The 26,041-nt window shown below is 30.8% G+C and overlaps 3 protein-coding genes across 9 annotated transcripts in view; 2 read left to right on the forward strand and 1 right to left on the reverse strand.

Moving 5' to 3' along the window:
• LOC139521038 (troponin T, skeletal muscle-like) overlaps window positions 1-3,413 on the forward strand; it is a 49,984-nt gene extending 46,571 nt beyond the window's left edge. For all 7 annotated transcript variants that reach the window (XM_071314209.1, XM_071314210.1, XM_071314211.1 and 4 more), the window contains 2 exons: window positions 1,447-1,521; window positions 2,610-3,413. In XM_071314209.1, coding sequence (XP_071170310.1) covers window positions 1,447-1,521; window positions 2,610-2,764 — 230 coding nt within the window. In that variant the 3' untranslated portion in view covers window positions 2,765-3,413. The remainder of the gene's footprint in view (window positions 1-1,446; window positions 1,522-2,609) is intronic.
• Window positions 3,414-6,673: 3,260 nt separating this feature from the next.
• Window positions 6,674-14,854, reverse strand: LOC139521609 (M-phase inducer phosphatase-like). The gene is made up of 7 exons (XM_071315087.1): window positions 14,786-14,854; window positions 12,799-12,933; window positions 11,605-11,763; window positions 10,704-10,802; window positions 9,317-9,438; window positions 7,888-8,005; window positions 6,674-7,061 (listed from the first exon to the last, which is right to left on the reverse strand). Exons 1-7 carry the CDS (start codon window positions 14,852-14,854, stop codon window positions 6,927-6,929), a joined length of 837 nt encoding a protein of 278 aa, XP_071171188.1. The 3' UTR covers window positions 6,674-6,926.
• Window positions 14,855-21,198: 6,344 nt separating this feature from the next.
• Window positions 21,199-25,246, forward strand: LOC139518561 (M-phase inducer phosphatase 1-like). Its single transcript, XM_071310050.1, has 8 exons — window positions 21,199-21,305; window positions 21,729-21,806; window positions 22,149-22,289; window positions 22,629-22,781; window positions 23,243-23,341; window positions 23,805-23,923; window positions 24,395-24,512; window positions 24,991-25,246. Exons 1-8 carry the CDS (start codon window positions 21,207-21,209, stop codon window positions 25,120-25,122), a joined length of 939 nt encoding a protein of 312 aa, XP_071166151.1. The 5' UTR covers window positions 21,199-21,206; the 3' UTR covers window positions 25,123-25,246.
• Window positions 25,247-26,041: the final 795 nt, after the last annotated feature.

The following is a 26,041-nucleotide window of genomic DNA, read 5'->3' on the forward strand; positions in this document are numbered from 1 at the left end:
AGAGTCAAATAATAATAATTGTCTATTTTTGCCTCAGTAACGATATGGAAACTCTGGCCTCATTCTCTTCCAAATTAACGCTTTAGTATGTTTTTATGTGTTATAGCTGTTATAGCTACAATCACTTTCTTACGAGTTGCTATGCCTTTTTTCGGCACAACTGAGCACATCTTTCGTGCTTTATATATCTATGCATTAACAAATGAACGATGTTATTTACAGTTGAACTATTATAACTGGTTTTAAGTTATTTAGATCATCTAGTTTACCTTTTTCTTACAACTTAATCCAAAAGTCAATCAATTATATTCAAATGAATGCTCTCTTATATAAAATGTAAAATAAATTATATACAAAGCCCGCATGGTATAATATTGCTGTTTTAATGAATAAATAATGTTCACATATACAATATATATATATGTACATGTTTAAAATTAAATTGAACTGAAGGTATTTAATAAAAATAAAATAAAAATATACCCCGTTTCCAAAAGATTTCAATGGACAATATTTTAATACCTTCCACTCTATATCGTTCTTCTATTGATTGTTAAAATAAGCTGACAAAACTAAAAAAATCATAAATTAGATGGATATTTATTCAGGCTTCGATTTTTTCTTATTCAAGTTAAGATGTGGTTTGATTGACTCAGTGAGACCAAAATGGCATGGAAATTAGCAGCTATAAGTTTATTTGTATGTTTGTAATATTTTTAAATCAGTAGACATTCCAAGTCGGTGTTTTTTGTCTTCGGGTTGGTGTCTCATGAACGCATTACCCGAAACTTATTTTATTTATACATTCTAAAATTCCAAACCTTTTATAAACTTCGATAAAAGGTCAACTTCTGCTACATAATTCTCTGTATCATAGCTTGTTGTTCAAATAATGTCGTATATTTGTAAATATAAGATCAAATCATGAATACTCATAAAGTTTGCTCAAAACTAAAATGTTGATAGATTTAGGAAATTTCAAGTGTTCCCCCCTAGAAACATGAAAAGGAAATGCGTACCTAGAATTAAAGTTATATTTGAAGTACAACTTTATTATTTTTTTTCAATTAAAGTCTTTTGATGCAATTTTTTAATGTTTTTAAAATTTGCAATCGCAGTGCTCAAGACACTATTTTGATTAATGTAGATATTTACATATGTTCAACACTCTTTTTAATAAGTAAATTCCTTTAAATTTCAACAACTGTTTAATTATATTCTTTGAAAGAAACAAATGCCAAGAGAGCATGTCCTTACCTCTTTACATGCTTCATCATGCAGATAATTCATAGCATTACATTTTAATCAACCGGAATAAGCACGAAATACTTACCACTGGACGTACAGCGAACATCAAAGATCATTCAGCTCAGACGCATGTTTTCCCTGTATATATAATAAACAATGTTTTATTTTAAGTGACATCCATATTTTGATTACTTTCAGGAAATACGAAAGAGAGAAAGAGAATGGTTAAAGAGGTTATAAAGGCAGCAGAAAAACAACTTGAAGTTAATAAAAGTACGTTTTAAACCTATCAGGGCATGTTAAACACTATATCACAATACTAGATACTAACTTTCTCTTAAAAGGGATTTTCAGGTTTTTGCACAATAGAGAAAACTTCTTTCTTCGTGCTACAGATTAGTTGATTTTATGGCAAATCGTTAGAAAAAGGGTTATTAAAAAAAGGATCATCATAAATAAAGACAACAGTAGTATACCGCTGTTCAAAAGTCATAAATCGATTGAGAGAAAACAAGTCTGAGTTACAAACTGAAACCCAGGGAAACACACCAAATATAAGAGGAAAACAACAGTGTTCATTTTACTGAACTAGTATATATTTGTTTAAGGGCCAGCTGAAGGACGCCTCCGGGTGCGAGAATCTCTCGTTGCATTGAAGACCTGTTGGTGACCTTCTGCTATTGTCTGCTCTATGGTCGAGTTGTTGTCTCTTTGGCACATTCCCCCATTTCCATTCTCAATTTTAAAACAACAGAAACACTGAAATGCAACAAAAAACAAAAACCAAACGACAATACACCATACATTGAAACGAACTATAAGATAACAATAAAGACACTTTCAGATATTTGAGAAGTAACATTGTTTCCCTTAAGACACGGCTTTGATACTCTTCAAGTCTTTACTTCCTTGGTATACTATAGTGTGTTATGTGTAAGTTATTTATGATTGGTGTTGATGTGGCATAGTCAAGCAGATATAAGGGAGCTACCATTTGATTTCTAGGGGGGGAGGGGCTAGGATGAAATTTGAAAAAAAATAGGCAGGACAGGAGTTTTGAGTAAAAAAAAAGGCAGGATGAGACGCTTGCAAAAAAAAAAGTCAGGACGACAATTTAGGTAAAAAAAAAGTCCGGATAAACTAAAAAAAAAAAAAGGCAGGACCGAACAGAGTGAAAAATAAAAAGGCAGGACAGAGATTACAGCTAAAAAAAAAATGCAGGACAAAAGTTTTCATCCTAGCCCCCCATAAAAATCAAATGGTAGCTCCCTAAGTCTAGTGTTTTTTTCGTGTTCTAATTGCTTAAAGACTATAACTTGTTTAATTAATAAATAAGTTTTAAAATTATTATTTCTTTTCAGAAGAGACAAGAAAACTTTCGACTGTGGCCAAAAAAGAAGAATCGCAGACGCCTTCTATGAAGGACCTTGACCTTGATGACGATAGTGATGATGACGACATGGATGACATTTTCGAAAAAGCCAGGAGAAAATATGACTTAGATGTTGATGATTAGATGCCATAGTTATTTAATTTAAATTATTTTCTTAACAGTATATATATTTATCATAATGAGACTTTATTCTGGAATGAGTATGCATGGAGTCGTTCAGAAAAATATCAGCAGTAAATGAATGGTGTACCGCCTTCTCAAATAAAGTACGGTCATTGTAGTAAGCGGTATTATTTATCATGCTTTTTCTCCGAAAATAGATTTTGATAACCGGAGGAGATGTAACAATGAGATAGATTCAAAATAGTTTTGAAACACCTTCGTCTTATTTGAAGGACAGTAGAACCTCAATATGGGCTTCTTCAAATAATTACTGCCCTACTACCTCTTAATACTGTCAAAGTTCCTCGTGTACTTAGCATTGAATTTTATTTTTTAAGCGTCAATATTAAATATATGTAATTAAGTTAATTACACTTAACGGTTATATTTATAAAATACTATGCAAAATAGTTTTATAAGTAAAGGTACAGTGCCAAAGAATTGTATATTTATTTATATGTCACCAAAGGTACAGATATATCATGTAATATTTTGTGTACCTGATAAATTACTCATTCTTATAAAACTTCATTTTAAATGTAACATTGTATTCATATTTTTAAGTATGTTTAAAGTGCAATGCTTAGGAAATAAAATATTCTTCTTTCAATGTTCTTAACATTATGAATAAATGGTGAATAAATTACTGATCTATAGGTTCGACAATAAAGTACATAAATACCAATACCAGTATACGACATTTTGAAAAGAAAAACAAGCACACACAAATTCCTTTCTTGACTATGTTTTGAAGACTTGCATATTATGATCACTCGACCAATTAATGAGAAAAATAAAAATATCAAAATATCACTCAAAATCATACACTCAATTTAAGTACAAGGTTAAATATGACAAATGACGAAGTGGTGTTCAATAAAGCAGTATCAAAATGATAATGGTCGAACTAACCGATAGCAGGATTCATGACGAAGTGGTGTCCAATAAAACAGTATCAAAATGATAATGGTCGAACTAACCGATAGCAGGATTCATGACGAAGTGGTGTCCAATAAAACAGTATCAAAATGATAATGGTCGAACTAACCGATAGCAGGATTCATGACGAAGTGGTGTCCAATAAAACAGTATAAACATGATAATGGTCGAACTAACTGATAGCAAGATTCATGACGAAGTGGTGTCCAATAAAGCAGTATCAAAATGATAATGGTCGAACTAACTGATAGCAGGATTCATGACGAAGTGGTGTCCAATAAAGCAGTATCAAAATGATAATGGTCGAACTAACCGATAACAGGATTCATGACGAAGTGGTGTCCAATAAAACAGTATCAAAATGATAATGGTCGAACTAACCGATAGCAGGATTCATGACGAAGTGGTGTCCAATATTTAAAGCAGTATCAAAATGATAATGGTCGAACTAACCGATAGCAGGATTCATGACGAAGTGGTGTCCAATAAAGCAGTATCAAAATGATAATGGTCGAACTAACCGATAGCAGGATTCATGACGAAGTGGTGTCCAATAAAACAGTATAAACATGATAATGGTCGAACTAACTGATAGCAAACTATTTACGCTAATCAAGAAATGAACTTCTGAAAATGTGTGCATGTTCAAAATCACTACCCAGTAATTGGATATAAAATATTCGTTAAGTGGTGGAAATCCATACTTGCTCTACACTTTCATTTTCATGTTTCATAATTTACACGTTCAATCTCTTTTGTGTGTCTTGTGGCTATTGTTTCGTTCACCTAAACCCTCATCTATTAATTTCTCGTGTCATCACTTGGTTTTAACCATATTTTCATTTAACCGACTTTTGACTCCGGAGATATATTTTTCGACAGGTTACATGTATTATGTATTTTCTCTTTGGTAGGACATCTTGGTACGCGGTCAACCAAGAGCAATATAAAGAAGTAAAATCTTACTTTCAATTGGTACAATTACTGTTTTAATTATACGACAAAATGATAAAAAAAAAAAAACAGTAAGCTTTCCCCCAAATTGCACAGATTATGTGTTTGATGATTTGACTTCTTTTGGTTGCTCATACTTGACCGAGTACCAGGATTTCTAACCCCATATTATGTAGCCTGTCAAAAAAGAGCCAAAGTCGGTATAATGAAAAAAATCAAATGGGTTTTCTTCTCCAGAACATTTTGGGCCAGTTTTAACCAGTCTTGAAAGGAATCGTGTAATGAATATCATTTGTAAATGAATAGCTAGATTTGTGAAATGGTTTCTTGTGGTGAATCATTTTTAAACGTTTTAATTTTATCCTATTTTTTGTTAAAAAAATATTAATACAAAACTGTAACTAATAAAACTGTAGATGCGGAACAGTAACTTCTATCAATGATGGTATCGAATGGTGAGAAAACAAGCTATTTAAAAGTGCATATTGTATTCATGCTTGACAGAATGATATAAACAGTATTTTACCTTGTACATGTACCCTTTAAATTTGTAAAATTAGAGAGATGGGAGAAAAGAGTGTTATGGGATTTCTTAAAGGTTTCTAATAGGCAACCTTCGGAACAATCACAGACTTCAAGCTTTTTTTTTAAAGTGAGTTGAACGTCCCACAGTGGGTTTTGAGCTTTAGAGATTACCATTTTTCAATACCCAGTCAACCACTTGGGTTAACATAAATTTGAATAAAAATTAATCAAAATCAATATTCGCCTCTCATATATACTAGTATATAAAAACAAGTTGTGGTGTGATTGCCAATGGAACAAAGACCAAAATGACACAGAAATTAACAACCATAGGTCACCGTACGGCCTTCAACAATGAGCAAAGCCAGTACCGAATAGTCAGCTATAAAAGGCCCCGATATGACAATGTAAAACAATTCAAACGAGAAAACTAACGGCATTATTTATGTAAAAAAATATTTGTTTTTCGAATGATTGAAGACAATGTTATTCAACATTTTGTTTGCTTACATCAACGTGATATGGTCTCTGTATGGTTGGATAGTTGACTCGTTTTCAATCATACCACACATCTTAAGTGTATAACAATGATAACATAAACAGTACGAATTTTACTGCAACAGATTCATTTTCAAATCCAAAACCTCATACAAAAAATGCAGAGCTTAGAAACTCATAATTCACAACAAGTAAAGATAAACTAGGACAAGAAGTCGCAGCTGTGAATTATGGAGATATATTCCAATATATAGCATAATTTCAAAATTTTTAACAGCAAAATTTCGAAAAGAGAAACGAAGTAATATCTTCTGGGCTAGTAAAATGATAAATGATTCAAGACAAAAGGCCATACTGGTCATTTTGCTGAGAGGGACCGACCATTTTCGAAATAAAATTTAACCAATAAGCTTATCGTCAAGAGTCTGGAAAGCTACAAAAGTATATACATAAAATATTTCCGACGAAAGCCAATGACTATTGATCCAGAGAGATCATCTGGTCATGTTGCAACTACTACTTGTCCGAGATTTAATGGGTTTAAACAACGCTTTTTCATTCCAGTATTAAACTGTTATCAACTTTTCAAAACATTTTACGAAAAGAACTTAACAATTATTATTCATTTTGGAAAACTATGGATTTCATTGCAATATCTTTATTGTTTTGCTTTATGGTGATTTTTTTCTGCTTTCTTTCTTTAGTAGAAATAAGAAAGGAGTTTACCTTTAAAGACGCAAATAATAAATATGCACATGTGTGTCTTTCAAGTGTGCTCAGTCTAAATTGCGTTTTTATATGCATACAAGTAAATACAATTTTATTTTTTTATTTATAATAAATAATACAAAAACAATAAGTAAATACACATAAAAACCTTGAAGTAATTTTGAATTGTTTACAGAAAGAAAGAAAATGTCAGAAACATACATACATACACGTAGAAATATATAACAAATAAAACTCTTTTGTTTTTGTCTAAAGTTTAAAAACTGAATATACATTCAGAACAAATATAAAGCACTAACTTTAAATAATCAACAATCAATTTGTTGTGACCAGCACTAACACTACTCAAATAAAATAAATATTTGTAAACTTTTTACACATCTTAAAACTCGAAACATTTTCACTGTTTCTATATAACAATAATTCCAAAGACAGGTTCCTTTGAATGTTGAGGTATTGACGGCTTTGTGGACGCTTTTTAGAACAATAACCGCTGTGGACTTTTCCTCTTCTCGCCAGCTGTCCAAGACTTGGACTTAGACCGGAAGTGTCGTACGTCTGCTGCATGGTCCTGATGAAGCATAGGGACGTAGTTGATTGGTTCACAGTATGACTAAAACGGGAAAAAGTTATTTATATATATAAATAGTGACCAATGTTTAAACGTTGAGAATGAATTAACGGCAAATCAAATATTTCGGTGATTAGTAGTAAGTTATTTAAGCACTTTGGCCGTGGCAGTATGGAATGTTTTTAGCAAACAAAAACGTATCGGCAGAAAAAAACCACAAATGGCAATCCCATGTAATTTTTTGTGAATGTATATCCATTTAAAATCAATTTTTTTGTACATGTAACCTTACAAAATTAGTACTTTAACAAATTTAGATTCTGATCCTAAGATTTATTCCGATATTATACTGTACATCATACTAACTTGCTTACAACATAAGAACGTTAGGCTACTTCTGCAGACGACAAAAATACCAAGTATAGCCCTTACAAAATATTTCAAGTATAAAACTAAGTACAACATATCAAATTCCCATTAATTTTACACTTTTGATCAAGAAATCCTTGAGCAAAGATAGACTGTGTAACAAATGATATTCGTCTGTTAATAAATGAATCGCGTGTTAAATACTTAAATTTGATTTCTTTGAGTTATTTTGGGGTATCAATTCTTGAAATCCAAGACCAAAATATAATGAGTCCTTAAAGTTTTGAAATTATTAGCAACTAAAATTTTAAATCCTTCAGACAAAGTTGACTTAAGATAGATTTCGCAAAATTATTTTTTTTTCGGTCCTTTTGGTACATATAACATCCTTGGCTTACAAATATTCTGCTTTTAGTATTCCTGATGACGTTAAACCCAGAAAATCGCTTCGGACGCATGACATTTATAATGTGTTGTTCTCATATGGTTTTTTAAATACCTTATTGCTGTAGTAGAAACTCTTGTAACCACCATCTAGAATATATGACTCTGGGAAGGTCAGAAATGGATACTTGTCACTGTTCAGCTCTCGGTCTTTGTTCCGGAGATAGCGGCATCTTCAAATTAAATTATAAAGTTTGCAATACAAAAAATACAAATTGGTGAAAACACAAAATAAACCAAACGACAGGTTTATCTATTTTATACCTCAAATTAGGGACTCTCTATACTAACGGGACTCATCTCTATTGATTTTAACTGCCACAGACCACAATTAATTCCTTTATTAGTTCTTTATAACTTTTTGTCTTATTAAAAAAATTGCACCGAATCTTTTGTCAAATTTTTTGTGTGTGTAATGTATAGTACTAGTCCAAAAATATATCCAAAATTCAGAAAGATTGCTTTCACACAACTTACAAATTTAGCCAATACACATCCATACCCCTATGGACAAGTCAAGAGATGTTCCGAAAACTGTAAATATTACCTTTTTGCACTTGGCCTAATCACTCTTTCCATATTAAAATCAGTTAAAATACATTTAACAAAAATTTATTTCACCTCTGTTCTTTCATTTCCACCCCCTAAAAACTAAGAAATGAATGTAAAAGGCAAAGAAAAAAATTAAAGAAAAAATACACTTTAATTAAAGGGAACTAGTAGGGTCATTAATTGTGGTCTTGGGCCATTACTAAGCCGCCTGTTTAAAGCTACCACCCAACAATAAACTTAAGTTTCGTATCTCTGTTAGTATAGAAAGTCCCTGCTTACATCCAGCTTAAATAAATTATAGCCAGTGGACATTAAGCAACAAAAGTATATATTAAATAAATCTATTTTATTTTATCCCTCTCGTTAAGGTTTTCTTCCTGGTTGTAATAATAGGAGAATTGAACTTGACTTAAATTCAATAAAAGCGTTGTGAAAAAACTTCATTCATCACAGAAAAACTCGTTCTGATTTTTTGAAACATACCATCCCACCATGAATCATATCGAAATGATATTAAAAAACATAACAAAATCTAACGGTTGTATCATACACACTAGCTGGAGCCCTATGTATCAGTTACAAAGCAAACTAGATTTTAAGTACCATTTAGAAACTCGACTCGTGACATGCATACTGACATTGATAGTCTGTGCTTTTTTATTTTAAACAGTAAATTATACTTTAGGCAATCAATCGAGGGGTTATACATCATTTGACACTAACAGCCTTATATGCAAATATGGCGTCGACAAATTGATTTCCAACACCGTTTACTTTTGAAAGCACCTTTAGTTGTATGGTTGTTTTGTCTATTGCATTTAAAATTTATGATTAAAAAGATTTCTTATAGATTTTCATTCACATGTTGAATGACACAATTTCAGTTTTCTAACGATGGACGAGAACATTTATTTCAACATTTGAGTACTTACAGTTTTGGTGCTCTTTCTGAAGAAAACTCACAGTGGAAAATGAGTATGTCTCGTTGTGTGTTTGGTTGATATGCTTGTAAGAGTTGTAAGATGTCATCCTCTTTGTAGATATTATGGGCTCCCTAAAAAAAAGAAAATATGGTACTGAGTTCTGCAGGCTGGACACATGCTTCTAAAATAATCTGTATGAATATCGCTGCATGGAGACAGCAATATGATGGTTTGTATACATCAACGAGAAAACAACCAAACTAAAGAAAAAGAATCTAGAATAATAGTTTTTTAACAAAAGACAAATTTTATACTATATATCGAGCTTTAAATCGCCGAAACTCTAAAATGTTATGAATAAAAGAGACTGTCAAACATCTGTCATCAACACCACATTCTTCCAAATCTGTATAACAAAACACTTAAAGTATGGCATAAGACAACAACTAATTGATAAAGTACCTGACTAAAGAAATTAACATAAACGTGTGCTGGAGTAACAGTGTATTTGTTTAAGGTCTAAAAAGAAACTTTCAAATATTTGTCATCAAAACCAAATCCTCAATTCAAAACAAGATCAATACAAAGTGAAGTTACAAAAATTGTTTAAAATAAAAAAAAAGATCACCAAGACCAATCCTCTGTCTAAAGATAGACAACCAGATAAAATAACAATCTACCTGCTCCTTCCTAAATATCTTCCCTTAAGTTCTTCTGTAAACAAAATTTAAATCTTCCAAATTTATAATTGATCAGTTATCTAATCAATATGTTTTAGATAAAATAATTTTAAACGTAAGACTTCAAAAACTTGCTTACTTGAGATTCTTACTTTCACACATTTAACAGCCAACAAAAAATCTACAAGAAATACAAAATACTTAATCGTCAATAAAGTAAATAAAAATTGAATGAAGCGAATAATTCCAAATTGGTTATTTTCAAGTACGATAAATATGTCATTCATCGAACTTATTCTTAGCAAATTTGTTTTTAATTCAAACAGCTGAAGGCATTTTTTCAAAACTGGTTTGTGGACCAAATAAATTATAGTAAAACTATCCCCACAGTCTAATCTTCCAGTGCATGTATGATAAAAAATACTTTCAAACAAAAAAATAATAATGATAAAGAAAGAAATACAGCTGTTTTCACAGAACAAAAGTGAGACAAAGTTATTCAAATAAAAAATTACCAAAATTCTTCAAAAGACTATCAGGGTTCCAGTCAGAATTCGAATATAACACAGAATTTGTTATAAAGATTTGCTTACAATTCCAATCGGTAAATAACAAACTTTGAAATACAAATTCTTAATATTGAAAGATTAAAAGAACTGTCAAAGATTTGCCTCGTCTCTTAAGATGGGCCACTGGATAATATGAGTAAGACAAACCTTTATATGGCCACCATTGTACTCGTATGGATAGCGGCAATCTATAATCTGGTAACCACTGACTGTATCCTGATACAATCCATTCTGTAGACCAACAAGCTGGAAAAAATATACATGATATATTATCTGGATTTAAACAAGCAGATTTTTTGTAATAACATCATATTAAGTTGATTTTTGAGAACCATGAAAAAAAATTTAATACAAAATATACAACTGATTACTAGTATATCTTATCAAAATTGAGCAACTTTGTTTGATTCCACAAATATTATTCAATCGGCATAATAATAAATGACATTAACCAAATGTTGCCAATTTTACATGTTTTCTGACGGTATATTCTACAGAAAAGAAACTAAATTTATTGTTTATGTGCTCATATCCCGATTTTTAATTAAGATAGTATCCTCTGAATTTAAAATAAACAACAATCAATATCAAATCCATCGGAATCTTAGATGATCAACATGTTCAAAATATTCATGGGACAAAGGTGACACAGAGAGCAAAAACTTTTTTAAACACCGATTTGATGGTCTTGTTCAATGTTTATTTGTTGCAACATAAAAATGTGGACTACATTAAAATCAGCAAGATTACAACCACGGCTGATCATCCAATGCATCATTAGTTTATTTGTAATGCGCAACAAGACGGGTGTCAAAAGAGGAGCAGGAACTGCTTAACCTTCCGAAACATCCAAAGGCACATCCGGGTTGTTGTGTTATCGTGTGATTCAATATTTGTGGTTTTGCTTGATTTGTTAATGTTTTGTCAGTATTCAAAATTGAGCCAAAAATTCCACATCTTAACAATAAGTAAAAAATTCTATGGGCGCTTTTTTGTCTAAAACTTTTGACATAATAATGTTTTTTGATTGGATAGAAAAGATACATACTGTATTACTGTCAATACTCTTCAGGTCAGAGTGCTTGCCCTTGACTGTAGGTAAAGAGAATATAGCAGTGCCGTCACCAATGACATTGTCGACGTCCATCAGCAGACTAACTGCATTCTTGACACCATTTGAGGGTGAAGGTTGATAAACTGGATGGTCCTGAAAACATAATTGAGACGTTATTGGTTTATTTCAAAACAAACATTTTCAAAAATATAAAAATGTCGCAAACTTATGAGGTAGTTATATAACAATTCTTTTAAATATAATAGAAGATACCTGCGAAATCCCGATACAATTGGGCAAGTGTTGAAACAAAGAGTTTTTAAATTTCGCGGGCAGCACGCCGATGGAGTATTCCCCAAAGCGAATAAAACACAGATCGATAACAATTGGCGTTTTCTGTCGAAAAACGATAGTTTTCAAAGACAAATTTAGGAAGTTCAAAACTCTACATTTATACGTCATATCACAATTATTTCCTGCTTTGTATGGTTTCAGAGGATATGCGGCTCAATCAAATCGGTCTTTTCCATTGGTAGTATAGACATAGTTTTAAGTTACTAGTTGGAAATTGAAATGTATTATGATTGCCAATGAGATAAACAGCACCAGAGTAAAAATGAAGTGGTACTGAGCAACTATAGGCCACCGTAGTGTTCGTGATATTTAACATTGAATGAGGATTAAGTTAACTTTTCGCATTTTATTAAAAATGCTACACAAACGTCATTTGAAAACTATTTTTTCCCCCATTTCTGTTCTGTGGAAAGTATTTATTAAAATACAAATTTAAAACCATATGCATCTTTTACTTCAAATGTGCTTTAAAAAATAAATTAAAACAAGAATGTGTCCCAAGTACACGGATGCCCCATCTGCACTATCGTTTTCTATATTCAGTGGACCGTGAAAATGGGATAAAATATTTAATTTGGCATTAAAATTTGAAAGATTATATCATAGGAAACATGTTTACTAAGTTCCAAGTTGATCGGACTTCAACTTCATCAATAACTTCCTCGACCAAAAACTTTAACCTGAAACGGGACAAATGAACGGACGGACGGACGAACGGACGAACAAACGGACGAACGTACAGACGGACGGAAGGACGCACAGACCAGAAAACATAATGCCCATAAATGGGGCATAAAAATGAATGCGAAAGATTGCTAAACTATTAATACAAACCCCAAAAGATAAAGATTTATGGATTCCACCAGCGTGTCTTGGTCTCTTGGTACAGTGGGTGTCATGTGGAGTGCGTATGCGTTTATCGGTCTCTGTAAATCTTAGTGGTGAGAATACTGGCAATGAACCACGAAGCTGAAAATATTTATTAACTATTTTTAAATTTCAGTCTCAAACTAACATTCATGAACATACATTTTTCAACTGAGACACCGTGCAACAACGACAAAATGTAAAATCTTGAAAAAAGAATAGTCTTTATAATATTATTATCATCAAATACCAATATTTTTCTAAAAAGGTTTTTGTTTTTGTTTTTGGTTGTACAAAATATTAAAGAGTAACATCCTTCTTTTCTTATGGTCTAAAATGTTTCTCGTAAGAAGCATAAATGTTTGGGACTTAGACCCCCCTTTTTTTGCATTTAACTTTTTATAGAAAATATTCTTTAATTTAATTTATTTTCTTGTACCTAAAGAGTTCTTGCTCTTATACAAATGATAAAACAACGACATTTAATTATTACGTTGTTTCTCTATTCTCATTGTAATTATATATATTTGTTAAATAAGAATAGAGAGACAGCAAAAATGACTGAACCACTGTTAGTATAATATCGTAAGGATACGAGCCAATACACAATAAATAAGATAAAATAAGTTGAGATGTTAAAAAACATTTACTCAACAAAATAAGCACAATGAAGAAATGAAATAAAAGAGAGGGTCCAAAACCCAAAGCCCCTGTGGTAAGAAATGTCTTGCTCAAGTATTTTTAATAGAGTAATATGCCAGATTTTATGTCCTGGCAAGAAAATGAAAAAAATAAATATCTTCTTTGTCCATCAACCTCAAAAGAAGTAGAAAGCTTAGGGTCCTATTTTAAACAGGCATTAGAACTGAGGACAGGGGACTCTTGATTTATTTATAAAATATATTTATATATCATATAGATAGATTGTTTTGCTTTTTTGCTTTTTTTGTTTTCATGGTTTTGTTTGTTAAATGTATTTTGTGTATGTTTATATTATTTGTCACAAACTTATTGTTCAGAGTTTATATGACAATAAATATTTGAATTTGAATTGAATAACTAAAAAGTAATACAGTGTACAACTTTATCCTCAGTAATCAGTAAGTAACAGTTAACGATACATCTACATTTCTAATGTCACCATCCTAAGTGAATAATGATATTCGTAGAAAGGGAGATAATTTATAATCGCCTGGAATTCAGAAAGGAGAAATTTGATATTTGATGCAAAAGTAAGAAATCAACAATTTATGACACTTTACTATAACATCCTCCGTTTCCCTTAAATATTATTTAATCTGCACCGAGTACAGGTTCGTTCGGATTTACCAGATCAAAAATACTTTTTTCAAATAAAAGATATAAGAAAGAAAAGGGAGACAACTAAAGAATTGATGATAATTTCGAAAGATTTTTATCACACTCAGTTTAAATCCGTAAATATTATAATAATAACATCATTAAAGACAATATTAATACACAAGATAATTAACAAACAAATATAAATCTAAACTTAGCGAGCTACCAATGAGCATTAACCAAAAAAATAGGCAAACATAAATAAATATTTTTATTGAAAAACAATTAAGATCGTAAGTAACAAATATTTCCATATCGACTTTTAAGTTTCAACTGCAATACAAACTTTGTGAAATAGTAGAATGACAATTTTAACCAAATTTTATATTTGTACTTTTTTGTATCACTGACTGTAGATAATCTAAAGTGAATCTTATTTTATATTTGATCTTAAGCATATAATTATATCAATTAAAACCTTCGGGCAGCTTAACGATCTTTTCTTATAAAAAATAAAATGTTTGATTTCTAACAAAAACGTAGATAGGAAATCGAATATTATCAAACAAACATAAATTAACTTCAGAACTTTTGGAGATTTTTTTCCTAATCACAATAAATTATATAAGATTTTAATGTAGGTTTAAAATTTTACCTCTTCAAGACTTGTATCTTTCTCATCATCATAAGTGAAGCTGACATCTGCAAAGTTGAATGTGTCCATATCCTACAGTAGGAAAAAAACTGTGATAACTGAGTTTTACACCCCAAAAAAATCCAAATAATTTTCATGACTTCATTCACAATGAATTCAATAGAATAAATAACTAAAAATGTAAAAAAATCTTCGCTTTGAAATAGAAATGTTAAATAAATAAATATATTACTGTACCATGTAAAATTAGAAACTTGTTCCACGTCTTGTTCCGTCGACAGATATGTTTTGGAATGACTTAAACTGATAATTGTTGTAATCGGTCAACTTCTATGAAAACTAAATACTTGATTGACTTGTTTGTATTTTTTGGCGTGTTGGCACAAGCCCGCGTCCCTATAATCCCAGCCGACACCTTCGTGTGCACAATTGTTATACCAAGCGCATATACAAGCGCAGCTGATTATAAGAATAGAACGAGATTTTGTTTGTTTTAAAAATTTGATAAAGTTTTTATTTGTTTATAACCGACAGCTTGCACCTTAATCTCTCTTCTATTGTGCAATCAATGGTTGTTTTAACTAAAGAGTAATTTTACGCTAATTAGTCTTTTTTGGGGGTATTGAAATTGAATGTTATTACGTAAGGTTTTTTTTTAAACATAATGCAGTTCAGAAGACACTAGTCGTAAAAGAAAAAAAAATATCTAATTTCTCACATACATAATTATCTTAATTAACAAAACGTTATTTTTTTAATTTGAAACCAAGTAATTGGTTATTTAAAAAAGAAAGCAGTAGTCTTTTTTGAAAGTCTTAGTCATCCACAAACAAATCCGTAACCTTGGCCGATACTGAGGACAGTTTTGTTTCCAATAATGTCTGTAACAAAAAGAAAAGATCAAATTGTCTTGAAATCAGAAATAAGTAACTTACCATAAATCGTAATTCGAATGAATGACTATCCTTTACCCTGCATGTTATAGAAACCATACATGTCATATTAAAATTACAATAACTTACTTTCAGTTTAATTAATTATTTCGTTTTAATTTCAAGATCTCACTTTTATTTTAGATTGAATGAGGTTTTCAAATATTTAATTCATGTGAGTAAAATGCGTTAATTTAATTCTGTTTACCTGATTTTTTTCACCAGTTTGTATTAAATATCAAAATTAAGTATAAATTTTCAACCGAAAAAGTACAAGTTTCGATTATGCTTTATAACACTTCATTAAGAATATGCAACATTTCAGACTGTTAAAATTTTGATTACGAAACATCACCTTGTTTCACCGGACATTTTCCTGTATTGGTCAAATAAAATGTAAAGGACAAAAGCTGACCATGAACATATGCAAATCTCCAATTTCAGTCGAAACAATACGCATGCAGAACATTTCAATACACAAAACAATTTAATATATTTTCCTTTAGACGGCAGAATATTTTGAAGGGTATATAGCATTGTAGTGTAAACAAAATATAATTACAAAAACAAATAATGGAACTGGATGCAGCCTTTGATATTACAAAATAACATACGTAAGAAAACAAACAAGAATTGCAAGAGAAATAGGGGGATGGGGTGATTCTGAACGAAAAATGGCGGGGAAGGGAGGTTTAATACTTAAATTTAATAAAGTTTAGCAAAGTTACCGTCTTTCTTCTTAAATTGACTCATGTTTAAGTCCTGATAATACGATGTATAAATGAGTTATTTCTGAGATTATGATATTTCTATATACTCTTTCCTAAATCCTTTACATAACTATTTGTTTAATATGTTACACAAATAAATATCCATCCTATTATCACTTTAAATTACACCTTTTTTGTTAAATATAACTCAAAATGATCATAATAGTGCAAAATATTGATAAATCCTTTTATGTTTAATAATAAGTATTATTTTTTTTAGCTCAGTTATTGCTCAAGATTACTAATGCTAATTCTGTTATGATTATTTTGATGATCTCAGGGTTAATGCCTTCGTGTAAATTAAAATTTTAATCTTTAAATCTTAATTTTCAGATGAAACAAAACCGTAGTAAAGTGTATTTCAAATTTTTATGGAAACATGAAAGAACGCGTTACTTTACTAGTTTTTGTCTGAAACTGCATGTAGAAATAATTCGGCTATGGTGACATTAATTATACAATTAGTGTCGATCTTAATTTCATTAACCAACTTGAGTCTGGATAAAGGTTTAATATATCCTTCAAATTTTGAAAAAAAACAAGTTGTAGCATAAAACAATAGAACAAGCCTTATTTCGTGCATATACTGTTAACATAGTTGATGGTCTGGACCTTAGAATGTATTTAGTAACTAAATACTGAATACACAATAAAAAAAATGGTTAAAAAGATCATCCTATTCATATTCCTACCCGACTCTTTTAATTAATGAACAATAGCTGTATTGGATAGAAACGATAATGTTTGACTACGTTTGTTTGGGTTTCTTTCTACTCGGCATGATCTCCTTATACTCGAACTTAAAGAGGGGTCTGATGAGAAATTGAACAGAGGGAGCTCAGTCTAGGTTAAGTTTCTATATATGTTTTCAGAGAAGAGTCTTCCAAACCAGCGATAGTAAAGGACATCTGTTGTTTCGTACACAGTTACTTAACGGTGCCTTTTATTTTAGATTGAGAAAAGCAATGCATTTATATAGAAGATAGGCGAAAGATACCAAAGGGACATTCAAACTCATAAGTCGAATATAAACGGACAAACACTAAACAAAAATAGACATTGGCAAACAACAGAACACAAAATACAGTAGCTGCTTACACATGTTATCATGTCTTTAACAAAAAAATATTCATTCATTCATTCTTATAAGTTTACACACTGAACAATGAACGCCATATACTTGATTGACGATACACTGGGATAAAGCAGCACAGGAGTTCTGCAATCCATATTTTAAAGCTACAATACCAGTTTTATAAATGATTTTCTATTTCAAATTATCTCAGTGTACAAATTTATCGCAAGTCGAAGCAACCAATAGAGTTGGTCGACTTTAGAATAAATTGCATAACAGTGTGGTCGACAGTAAAACGTTTGTAGGTTGTAACTTGTTTGTCAACGGCTATGATTTCATGCTCACCCAGTTTGTCAGAGGCCTTCCAGTGGGGATTGAAATATTCACTTGTTACACATTCCGATACATAAAATGAAACTTTCTTTTTACAAAGCTTGAAAGGAATTTGTTTTCAATATTTATTATAATCATCACATACAACCGTGTCATTTATAAGAATAATAATGTTCAGAGATGATATTATTTAATAATAATAAAAAAATAGGTTTATCCATTGTAAAAAAAAACTATTAAGTTGATAGGGTTAATTCACAAAATATCTCATTGATTAAGAGCACAACTACTTCTACGGTGTGATCATTTAAGAATGGCCTACTATTTATTCAATGCGTATGCATGTGGGTTTTGTTTGTGAAGAGTTCTGGATAATTAAAAAATCATTTGATTTCTTTGTTTAATACCATAAAACGATTCATTCTTTCAGATATTTGTCACTTTGCCTTATCTTCAAGTCCAACACAATTTCTCACGTTTCTTACAAAACTTATATTCTTGTGATGTATTCTTTTGTTGGAAAAAAAATGTATTGATATAGATAGATATAGGAAGATGTGGTATAAGTGCCAATGAGACAACTCTCCTCCCAAGTAATAATTCATAAAAGTAAATCATTATAGGTCAAGGTACGACCTGCAACACGGAGCCTTGGCTCACACCGAACAGCAAGTTATAGAGGGCCCCAAAACTACTAGTGTAAAACCATTCAAACGGGAAAACCAACGAGAAACAAAAAACACATATGAACTACATAAACAGACGACATCATGCATTGTAACTTTTAAAGCCAATTAAGTAAAAATAATAATCTGAAAGAACGTGCGATATCATATTAGGAAAATTGATGTCAATCCATAACAAAAAATCAAGTAAAGAATTTTAAGTATTCAACCTTTATAGCTTGCTGTTCGGTGTGAGCCAAGACTCCGTGTTGAAGGCCATTTTTATTTATTTTCAAATTACAAAGGTTATTCCTGATTAGTATTTTTAATTATTTTATTTAGGCGTTTAGAACCTTTGGTGACCTCACAGTTTAAATATCTATGATAAGTACGTCGTGAGCAGTGGGCATTACAGACGAACGTTCACCTAATTTCCCCCAGTCAATGAATGGCCATAGCTACACTGTTATGAATTTCATTCTATTTACATCTATACATTTGCTTTAAGCTCTTCGACTATTCAGAGATTAGTAACATATAGTCCTAAATACAGCAAGGTTTTTTTCGACTTTTGTGGGACTAATAACTCTTGTTACATGCTATTCATTAAATAAAAATACGGTAGATGAAGATGAAAAAAATATCTTGAAAACTTTTAACATTAACTTATAACATATTTTCAAAACGTTAGTTTCCTTTAGTTCTGTCTTTTATGTTGATTCAAATGAAAATCTGATTGAAAGTAAGAAATTTCCTCAAAGTTATCAATAACTTTGTATTTTATATTTCTTATCTTATATATTGAATAATCTATTTATTTGTGAGGGGCATGAATAAAAGTGTGCTTAATGACTCTGATGTCCGTAGGTGAAGAAATGTTCAGCTCCAAAGGCAACTGGTAAAAGCAAAGGAGGTGAAAAAATGTTCAGTCGAAAAGACAACTGATAATAGCAAGCTTAAACACTCTCGCTCTCATATGACATCAATAATTACTTAATTGTGATAAACCTATAACCATAATTATTGTTAACTAATGAATTGCTCACAGTTATTAACATTAGAAAGTGGCATTGACTAAATATCATATTCCTATAAATAATATATAAAACCGTGAAAAATTTGTTGTCATATCCATGTGAATTATTATTTGATGGTACGCTCAACATCCAAGCGAATTAGTGCCAATTATGAAACTATGATATATGAACAACTTGCTTGGAAAAATTATCATTATATTTTGACTGCAGAGGAAAAGTCACATTGTAAGTTTTCTTTTTTATGTTTCTTATAAATTCCTTTTATCAAAAATTGAATGCTTAGTTAAAAAAAGTTTTTGTCACTTTATTGCGTAATGGATATTGGGTATTATGCGTTTACTTTTAAGGTACAGTACAAAACAATATCTGCTGACAGCAATGATGAAAAATCATTTCATATAAATTTAATCGCTATATTTATCTTTTAATTGAAAATCAGTTGTTAAAATGTATTAACGCTTTCCATCGATATTACTATATGATTACTCCCAATTAAAATAAATATCATTTATGCTGTCAAAAATGACTACTCGGAGAAAATTGGTGTAAAATCTGATAATTTTTACTTATAGTAGGTGAGACACTTTTAATAATTTTAATTGCATATATAAATAATTTGTATGACCATATTGCACTTACAGATAAAATGCCAATTCGTGTTAAATTCAATTAACGAATTATGAAATCGTTCTATGACGCTTTTGGCGACAAAATAACTTTAAGATAAAATTTGGTTAATAGGAATAATTCACAGGTTTAGGCGTGAAAATTACAAGATAATTCGATGGAATTGTATAAATGCAATTTTTCTTGTTTTCATTTGTATATAGTTTCATGGTATAGAGAAGAGGTAAGATCGAATTTAGAAAAACATCATATTCCATTTTATTTAAATAATTTCAACGCATTTCATTTCAGTTTAAACAGTATTTATAAATGAAAAATTACAAGATGAAATATTACAATGTTACATAAAGTTCAAATATGAGATTCGGAAACAAGTTTGGAAAAACTTTACTTATATAAATCCGTCTCCTGAGACCTTTCTTAATTTGTAGATTTTTTTTTAATGTTTTCCGAAAAACGGTCAATTAAGAAAAATTACCCGTTTAACTTTTGCAGTTTCTAAGACAAATCATTTTAATGATTTTATCTCATTCTGAGTTAATTAAAAGAATATAAATTTATGACACGGCCATTAAATTAATATAAATGTTACTTCTTTTAATATTTGATAAATTTACAACTATATTGGAACAGAACATATTCTAATATAAAACAATAAATTGTCAGCGTGTTGGACTGATAAGATCGTTGAAATCCCCGATTACAATAGAAATACGATGTGGTGAAAACATGTGTCGCGCGGACCATGTCAATTGGTGACAATCCACATGTCGTTGACCTGCTGGACCGGTTTTATAAGAAGGAACCAAACTTGTAATTCACTTTAAAAAGCTGTCAAATAAAATTTCACAAATTAAAATGACACAGTATAGGGGATAACAACTTCATAATAGGACCAGCAACAAGCGCGCGCGTTCCGATCTACCTTTTTCTTATAATATACTTAAGTTTTTCCTTTTTTGTCGTATAGAAAATTGAAAGAATGGATTTAAATGAAATGGTTTTGACCAGTGTTTCCTTTGATGATGATGATTCTGGCCTTGGCATGGACTTTGAAGAATATGAGAGCCCCTCAGAGCTGGTAAGAGATTACTTTTCAAAGTATATACATGTAAATAATTAAAAGGTTCAATTGTGCCGTTCACAGAGAAGGTCGAGTAACGCAATCTAGATCTTTCTGTTGACATTTGTCTATAAAAATCAACAAAACATGATACTCTTTTTATCATACCTTGTAAAAATGTAGTTTATATCGTGCTTTATCTTATTTTTTTTTATGAAAAAACCCACTTTGTTGTAATCAAGCAGATTCAAATTCAGATTCAGATTCAATAATACAACAAACAAACCTTAGTGAGATATCAGTGAATTATCAGTAACAGTTTTAATGCTTGGAAAACAGTTTAAATTTGGTTTTATATTTATATATTTGATTTTTTCCCTTCAAGATATAAAGTTTATTACATTTGTATGTACATTTCATGTCAACATCTTTATTTTACAGAATTGCGAGTTACAACCTCTGACTTCACAAGACCTGTTCGACATCGAGGACAACACAAGTAACTCTGATGTTAGAAATGTAAGTTTATAGATATATCATTTTATAAACTGCGGACAGATATTTGTGTTTTTGAGAGACTATAAGTAAAGGAAATTAACATAAGGTAAAGCAGTCAGTTTTGAAATGTTGAAGGCCTCACTGTAAATTTGAGATGCTGCACGAGAACAGCATTAAAAGCGCTGATCCTTTGCTTGTTGTGGTTTTTGCTGTATATGGACTGTTTTTGTGTCAAGAATGGATATTCCATACCCCTTGTTTTCTATTAGTTTTATTAACTAAATGTATTTGCGTTATTAACGACATTGACAAGGTAGATGTATCTTATCATTCATTTATATAAATTCCTCTTTTTATTTTCAGTTATTCCACGAAAGTGACACATGCTGTCAATCTAATACATCATCAATAAAAAGAGAAAGGGAATATGATGCTAAAGACAACACCTTTAAACGCCCTAAATTTGATGGACGAAAACCATTCACAAAGTCGTTGTCTTTTGGGGTAAGTTTCCATATGATGAATGCTCAAAATATCTTTTGACTTGAAGTTCAACTTCTCAACTAAATGTGTTATTTCAAGGACAATAATATTCTTACCGACAGTGGCAGTTTTCTGAAATGATTAACTATTAATTGCATCCTTTTTTAATTTACAGCATTTTGAAAATTCAGATGTCAGGTATATGTAAGCAACACAAACATACCATTAACAAAATGATAGATTCTAAAAAAGTATCAATACAAAATTTCGTTATACATTTTTTTTGTACAAATGAAACACTTTTACAACAGTTAAATGTTTCTTGACCAATGTTTTCTATTTTTTAATTTAAATTAACAGGATGAACCACAGTTTGTATCATCAGAGGATGTCTACACCACAGTTAATAGAGCTTTAGACAGAGACGACTTAATCGCCGATGGTACAGGACACTATACACTACCAACTGTTCAAGGAAAACATTCTGATCTCAAGAGCATCTCCTCAGAAACAGTAAGCATTCATTTTCCATAGTTGTATCGCTTGAAGTTTAAATAGACACAAACATATCGAAAAAAACACACACAATTTCCTAGGACAAGTTTAACTAAGAAAGGTTTTGGTTCTACTTATTGTCTACCTCTTGGTAACATCAATCTTTATATTTATATATCTTTGACTGCCCAAACTTTTGACCCGGGGGTAGTATGAATAACAATCCAGAAAGCACCTGGTTTACAGCTAACTTGGAACATTTGCAAGCTATTTCCATAACTCACGCAGGCTATTTTTAATGTTTTTGAATGTTTCAAATATATACTTACATCATAAAGCTTTTAGAGGCTACTGACGAGAAAACGATGCTTAAATGTATTTCTCAGGTCAAGTAAATCACAAACAAGCACACAAAAATATATGCCTAAAAGGTATATTCAAAATTTGCATTATGTAACAATTTGTTTATTTTTTTCCAGATGAAAAATATATTGGTAGGAAAATATGACGGCATTATAAACAGTTATTGCGTTATTGATTGTCGGTACCCCTTTGAATACGAAGGTGGGCACATACAGGTAAGACAACTTTACATAATTCAAAATTAAAAAGTCAACTTTTAAAATAAATATTATTATTTATGATATAGACAAGGAAAAAGGAAAAAATAACATAGCAAAACTTGTTAGCAACTTTATCTCTTTGAAGTTGACACTATCTTAAATTCAATCTTTAACCGCCTCGGGCTTATGTATGTAATATTTTAAAATTTGAATTCAATAACACTCGAAAAGAAACCTTGTGCATATAAACGTAAAACCACGTACTCATATATTTTATCAATTTAAAAGAAAAGAATCATATAAAACCGAATCCAATACAAATAAAATTATGGGGTAGATAGTACGAATAAACAAAGTGCTAGCAACGTAACACTTGATTGAAGAGTAAATCCGACTTTGTGGAGAGCTCATGTAGTCCCCTTAAAGTACATATTGATTCTGAATAAGTTAATTCACATACATCTTTATTCTTATTCAGGGAGCAATTAATTTGCCAACCAGAGAAATGATCTCAGAGTTTGTCAACGCCCAGTTATCAGACAGGCCACAGATCCTCATTTTTCACTGCGAATTCTCATCTGAAAGAGGACCAAAGTTGTAAGTACTTATGCACTATGAGCTTACTGCAAAGTTTAATACCCGTACCGATAACAAACTGATACTGTGTGTGAAGATGAAATGTCTGTTTTTACAACGAAATGTCACGCAATGCATTAAGGAATAAACATCAAAAGAAAAAAAATACATACGGGAAGCAACTTTTCTGTAATTAGAATATCTTTTTAGTATAGCTTACATTATGGTTACCGGAAAATTGTTATTATTTTTGTAGTCTACAGCTAATAATTTTCCCCTTTATACATATTAAAAAACAACACCATTTTGTTAGATTCATAATGCAATATTTTCGAAAATAATTTCCTTCCTTTAATAATGAGAAACTTAAAATTTAGTTTTCAGTGTATGAAGAGCCGATCGTAGTCCAAACACAAAGAAATAAGAACAGTATTGGAACTTTTAACATTGTTGCACTTAAAGCATAAAAGGAATATTACATTTTTTTTACAGATGTAGATTTCTCAGAAATACCGATAGACAACTAAATGGTGAAAGATATCCTCAGTTATATTACCCAGAAGTCTATATTCTTGATGGTGGTTATAAAGAATTTTACCACAACGGCAAGGTAAATACTGTCAGCCATTTATTTTTATGTTTTATTTTTATGTCAGTTTAGAAATTAGAAGTTTCATAAATAATGTATTGCATTAAGGGCTTTATATGTTGCATCAGTATTAATATTTTCTTTATTTGGAAGTTACACATTGTTCATTTGATTTCCCCACAATAAAAAAGAACTCGAGTTTCAAGGTTAAGTAACAAGATAATAAACTACTAGTATACATAAGCTGCTGGTTTTTACGTTTTAATTTGTCTACATTTGTCAATTCGTAACCTTTTATGTCTGACTATGCGGTAGTGGTTTTACTCATGGTTGAAGTCCGTACGGCACGATCTTTTTTGCCGGACAATTTCTGTGTCATTATTGAGAGCTGTTTCATTGGCAATCACACTGCATCTGCTTATTTTTATATGTCAATACTAAGTTTGCATTATTACCATACAGGTCACATGGTCATGTATATTCTGTTTTTCTATTGCAGGAATTATGTCTTCCAAGGAATTATATACCAATGTTACACGAAGACTATACTGTAGAGGTACGCCATTTTAGATCAAAGTCCAAATCATGGGCTTCCGGAGAACGAAGACGATGCCCACAACGTCTTTTCTAGTCAAACAAGCTCAATAGTTCTAGTCTTATTGTTATTGCATAGTTGTTACTGTATAGTTGTTATTATTTATTATTGTTATAAATTGTTCCGGTTATATATGACTGAAATAAAAACATGTGTACTACTTCATTTAGTCATTTTTATTCAAACTATCCTAAACGGAAAATTAAGTGATATAAAATTATATCTCTACATGTGAGACGTTTACATTCTGCCATCCAACGCGCGATTCTACGTTATAATCAATATTGGTCTAGCTATTTGGTCTTAGTTCTTAAAGTCTTTCAGTCATTTATGGGTGGATTTGGCATACATAGATAAAATTCAAAAATAGGAAAGCGATGGGTGAGGTTGTTAGATTTGATATATGCCTTTTTGTGCTACTTTGTTAAGTTTTTGTTGCGTTTAAGATGCTTGTGGTCCTTGTACGTCCTGTCATTATTGTTTGAGATATTCCCGTATTCTTGTCTTTCGTTTTTGCTGATGTGCTTTGTCTGTATGCCTTTTGGTGTTACTTCGATGCATGTGGCGTGGCTCTTTGCTTATACATCCCGTAATGGTCTATTTTCAAAATTATTTGTTGCTTGTCTTTCATTTTTGCTTTGTGCTTTGTGTATATGCCTTTTTATGTTTCTTTGTTACAAAAATGACGTGGCTCTGTACTTATACATCTCGTTATTGTGGTATAAAATGTACTATGGCAAATGTGTGTATTCTTGTCATTAATTTTTGCTAATATGTTTGGTCTATCATATGCCATTTTGTGCTTATTTGCTTCATATTTTTATTTTTTTTAATGATTAAGATTATAACACAATGTTGACTGCTAATATTTGACATTTTTACCTATATGTCTGTTGGTGTTGTTCACACATCGTTGTCAATATTATGGAATTTTATGCGACTGTCATATAAGTGA

The sequence above is a fragment of the Mytilus edulis genome, chromosome 4 (assembly GCF_963676685.1).
Source record: "Mytilus edulis chromosome 4, xbMytEdul2.2, whole genome shotgun sequence".
Taxonomy (NCBI): domain Eukaryota; kingdom Metazoa; phylum Mollusca; class Bivalvia; order Mytilida; family Mytilidae; genus Mytilus; species Mytilus edulis.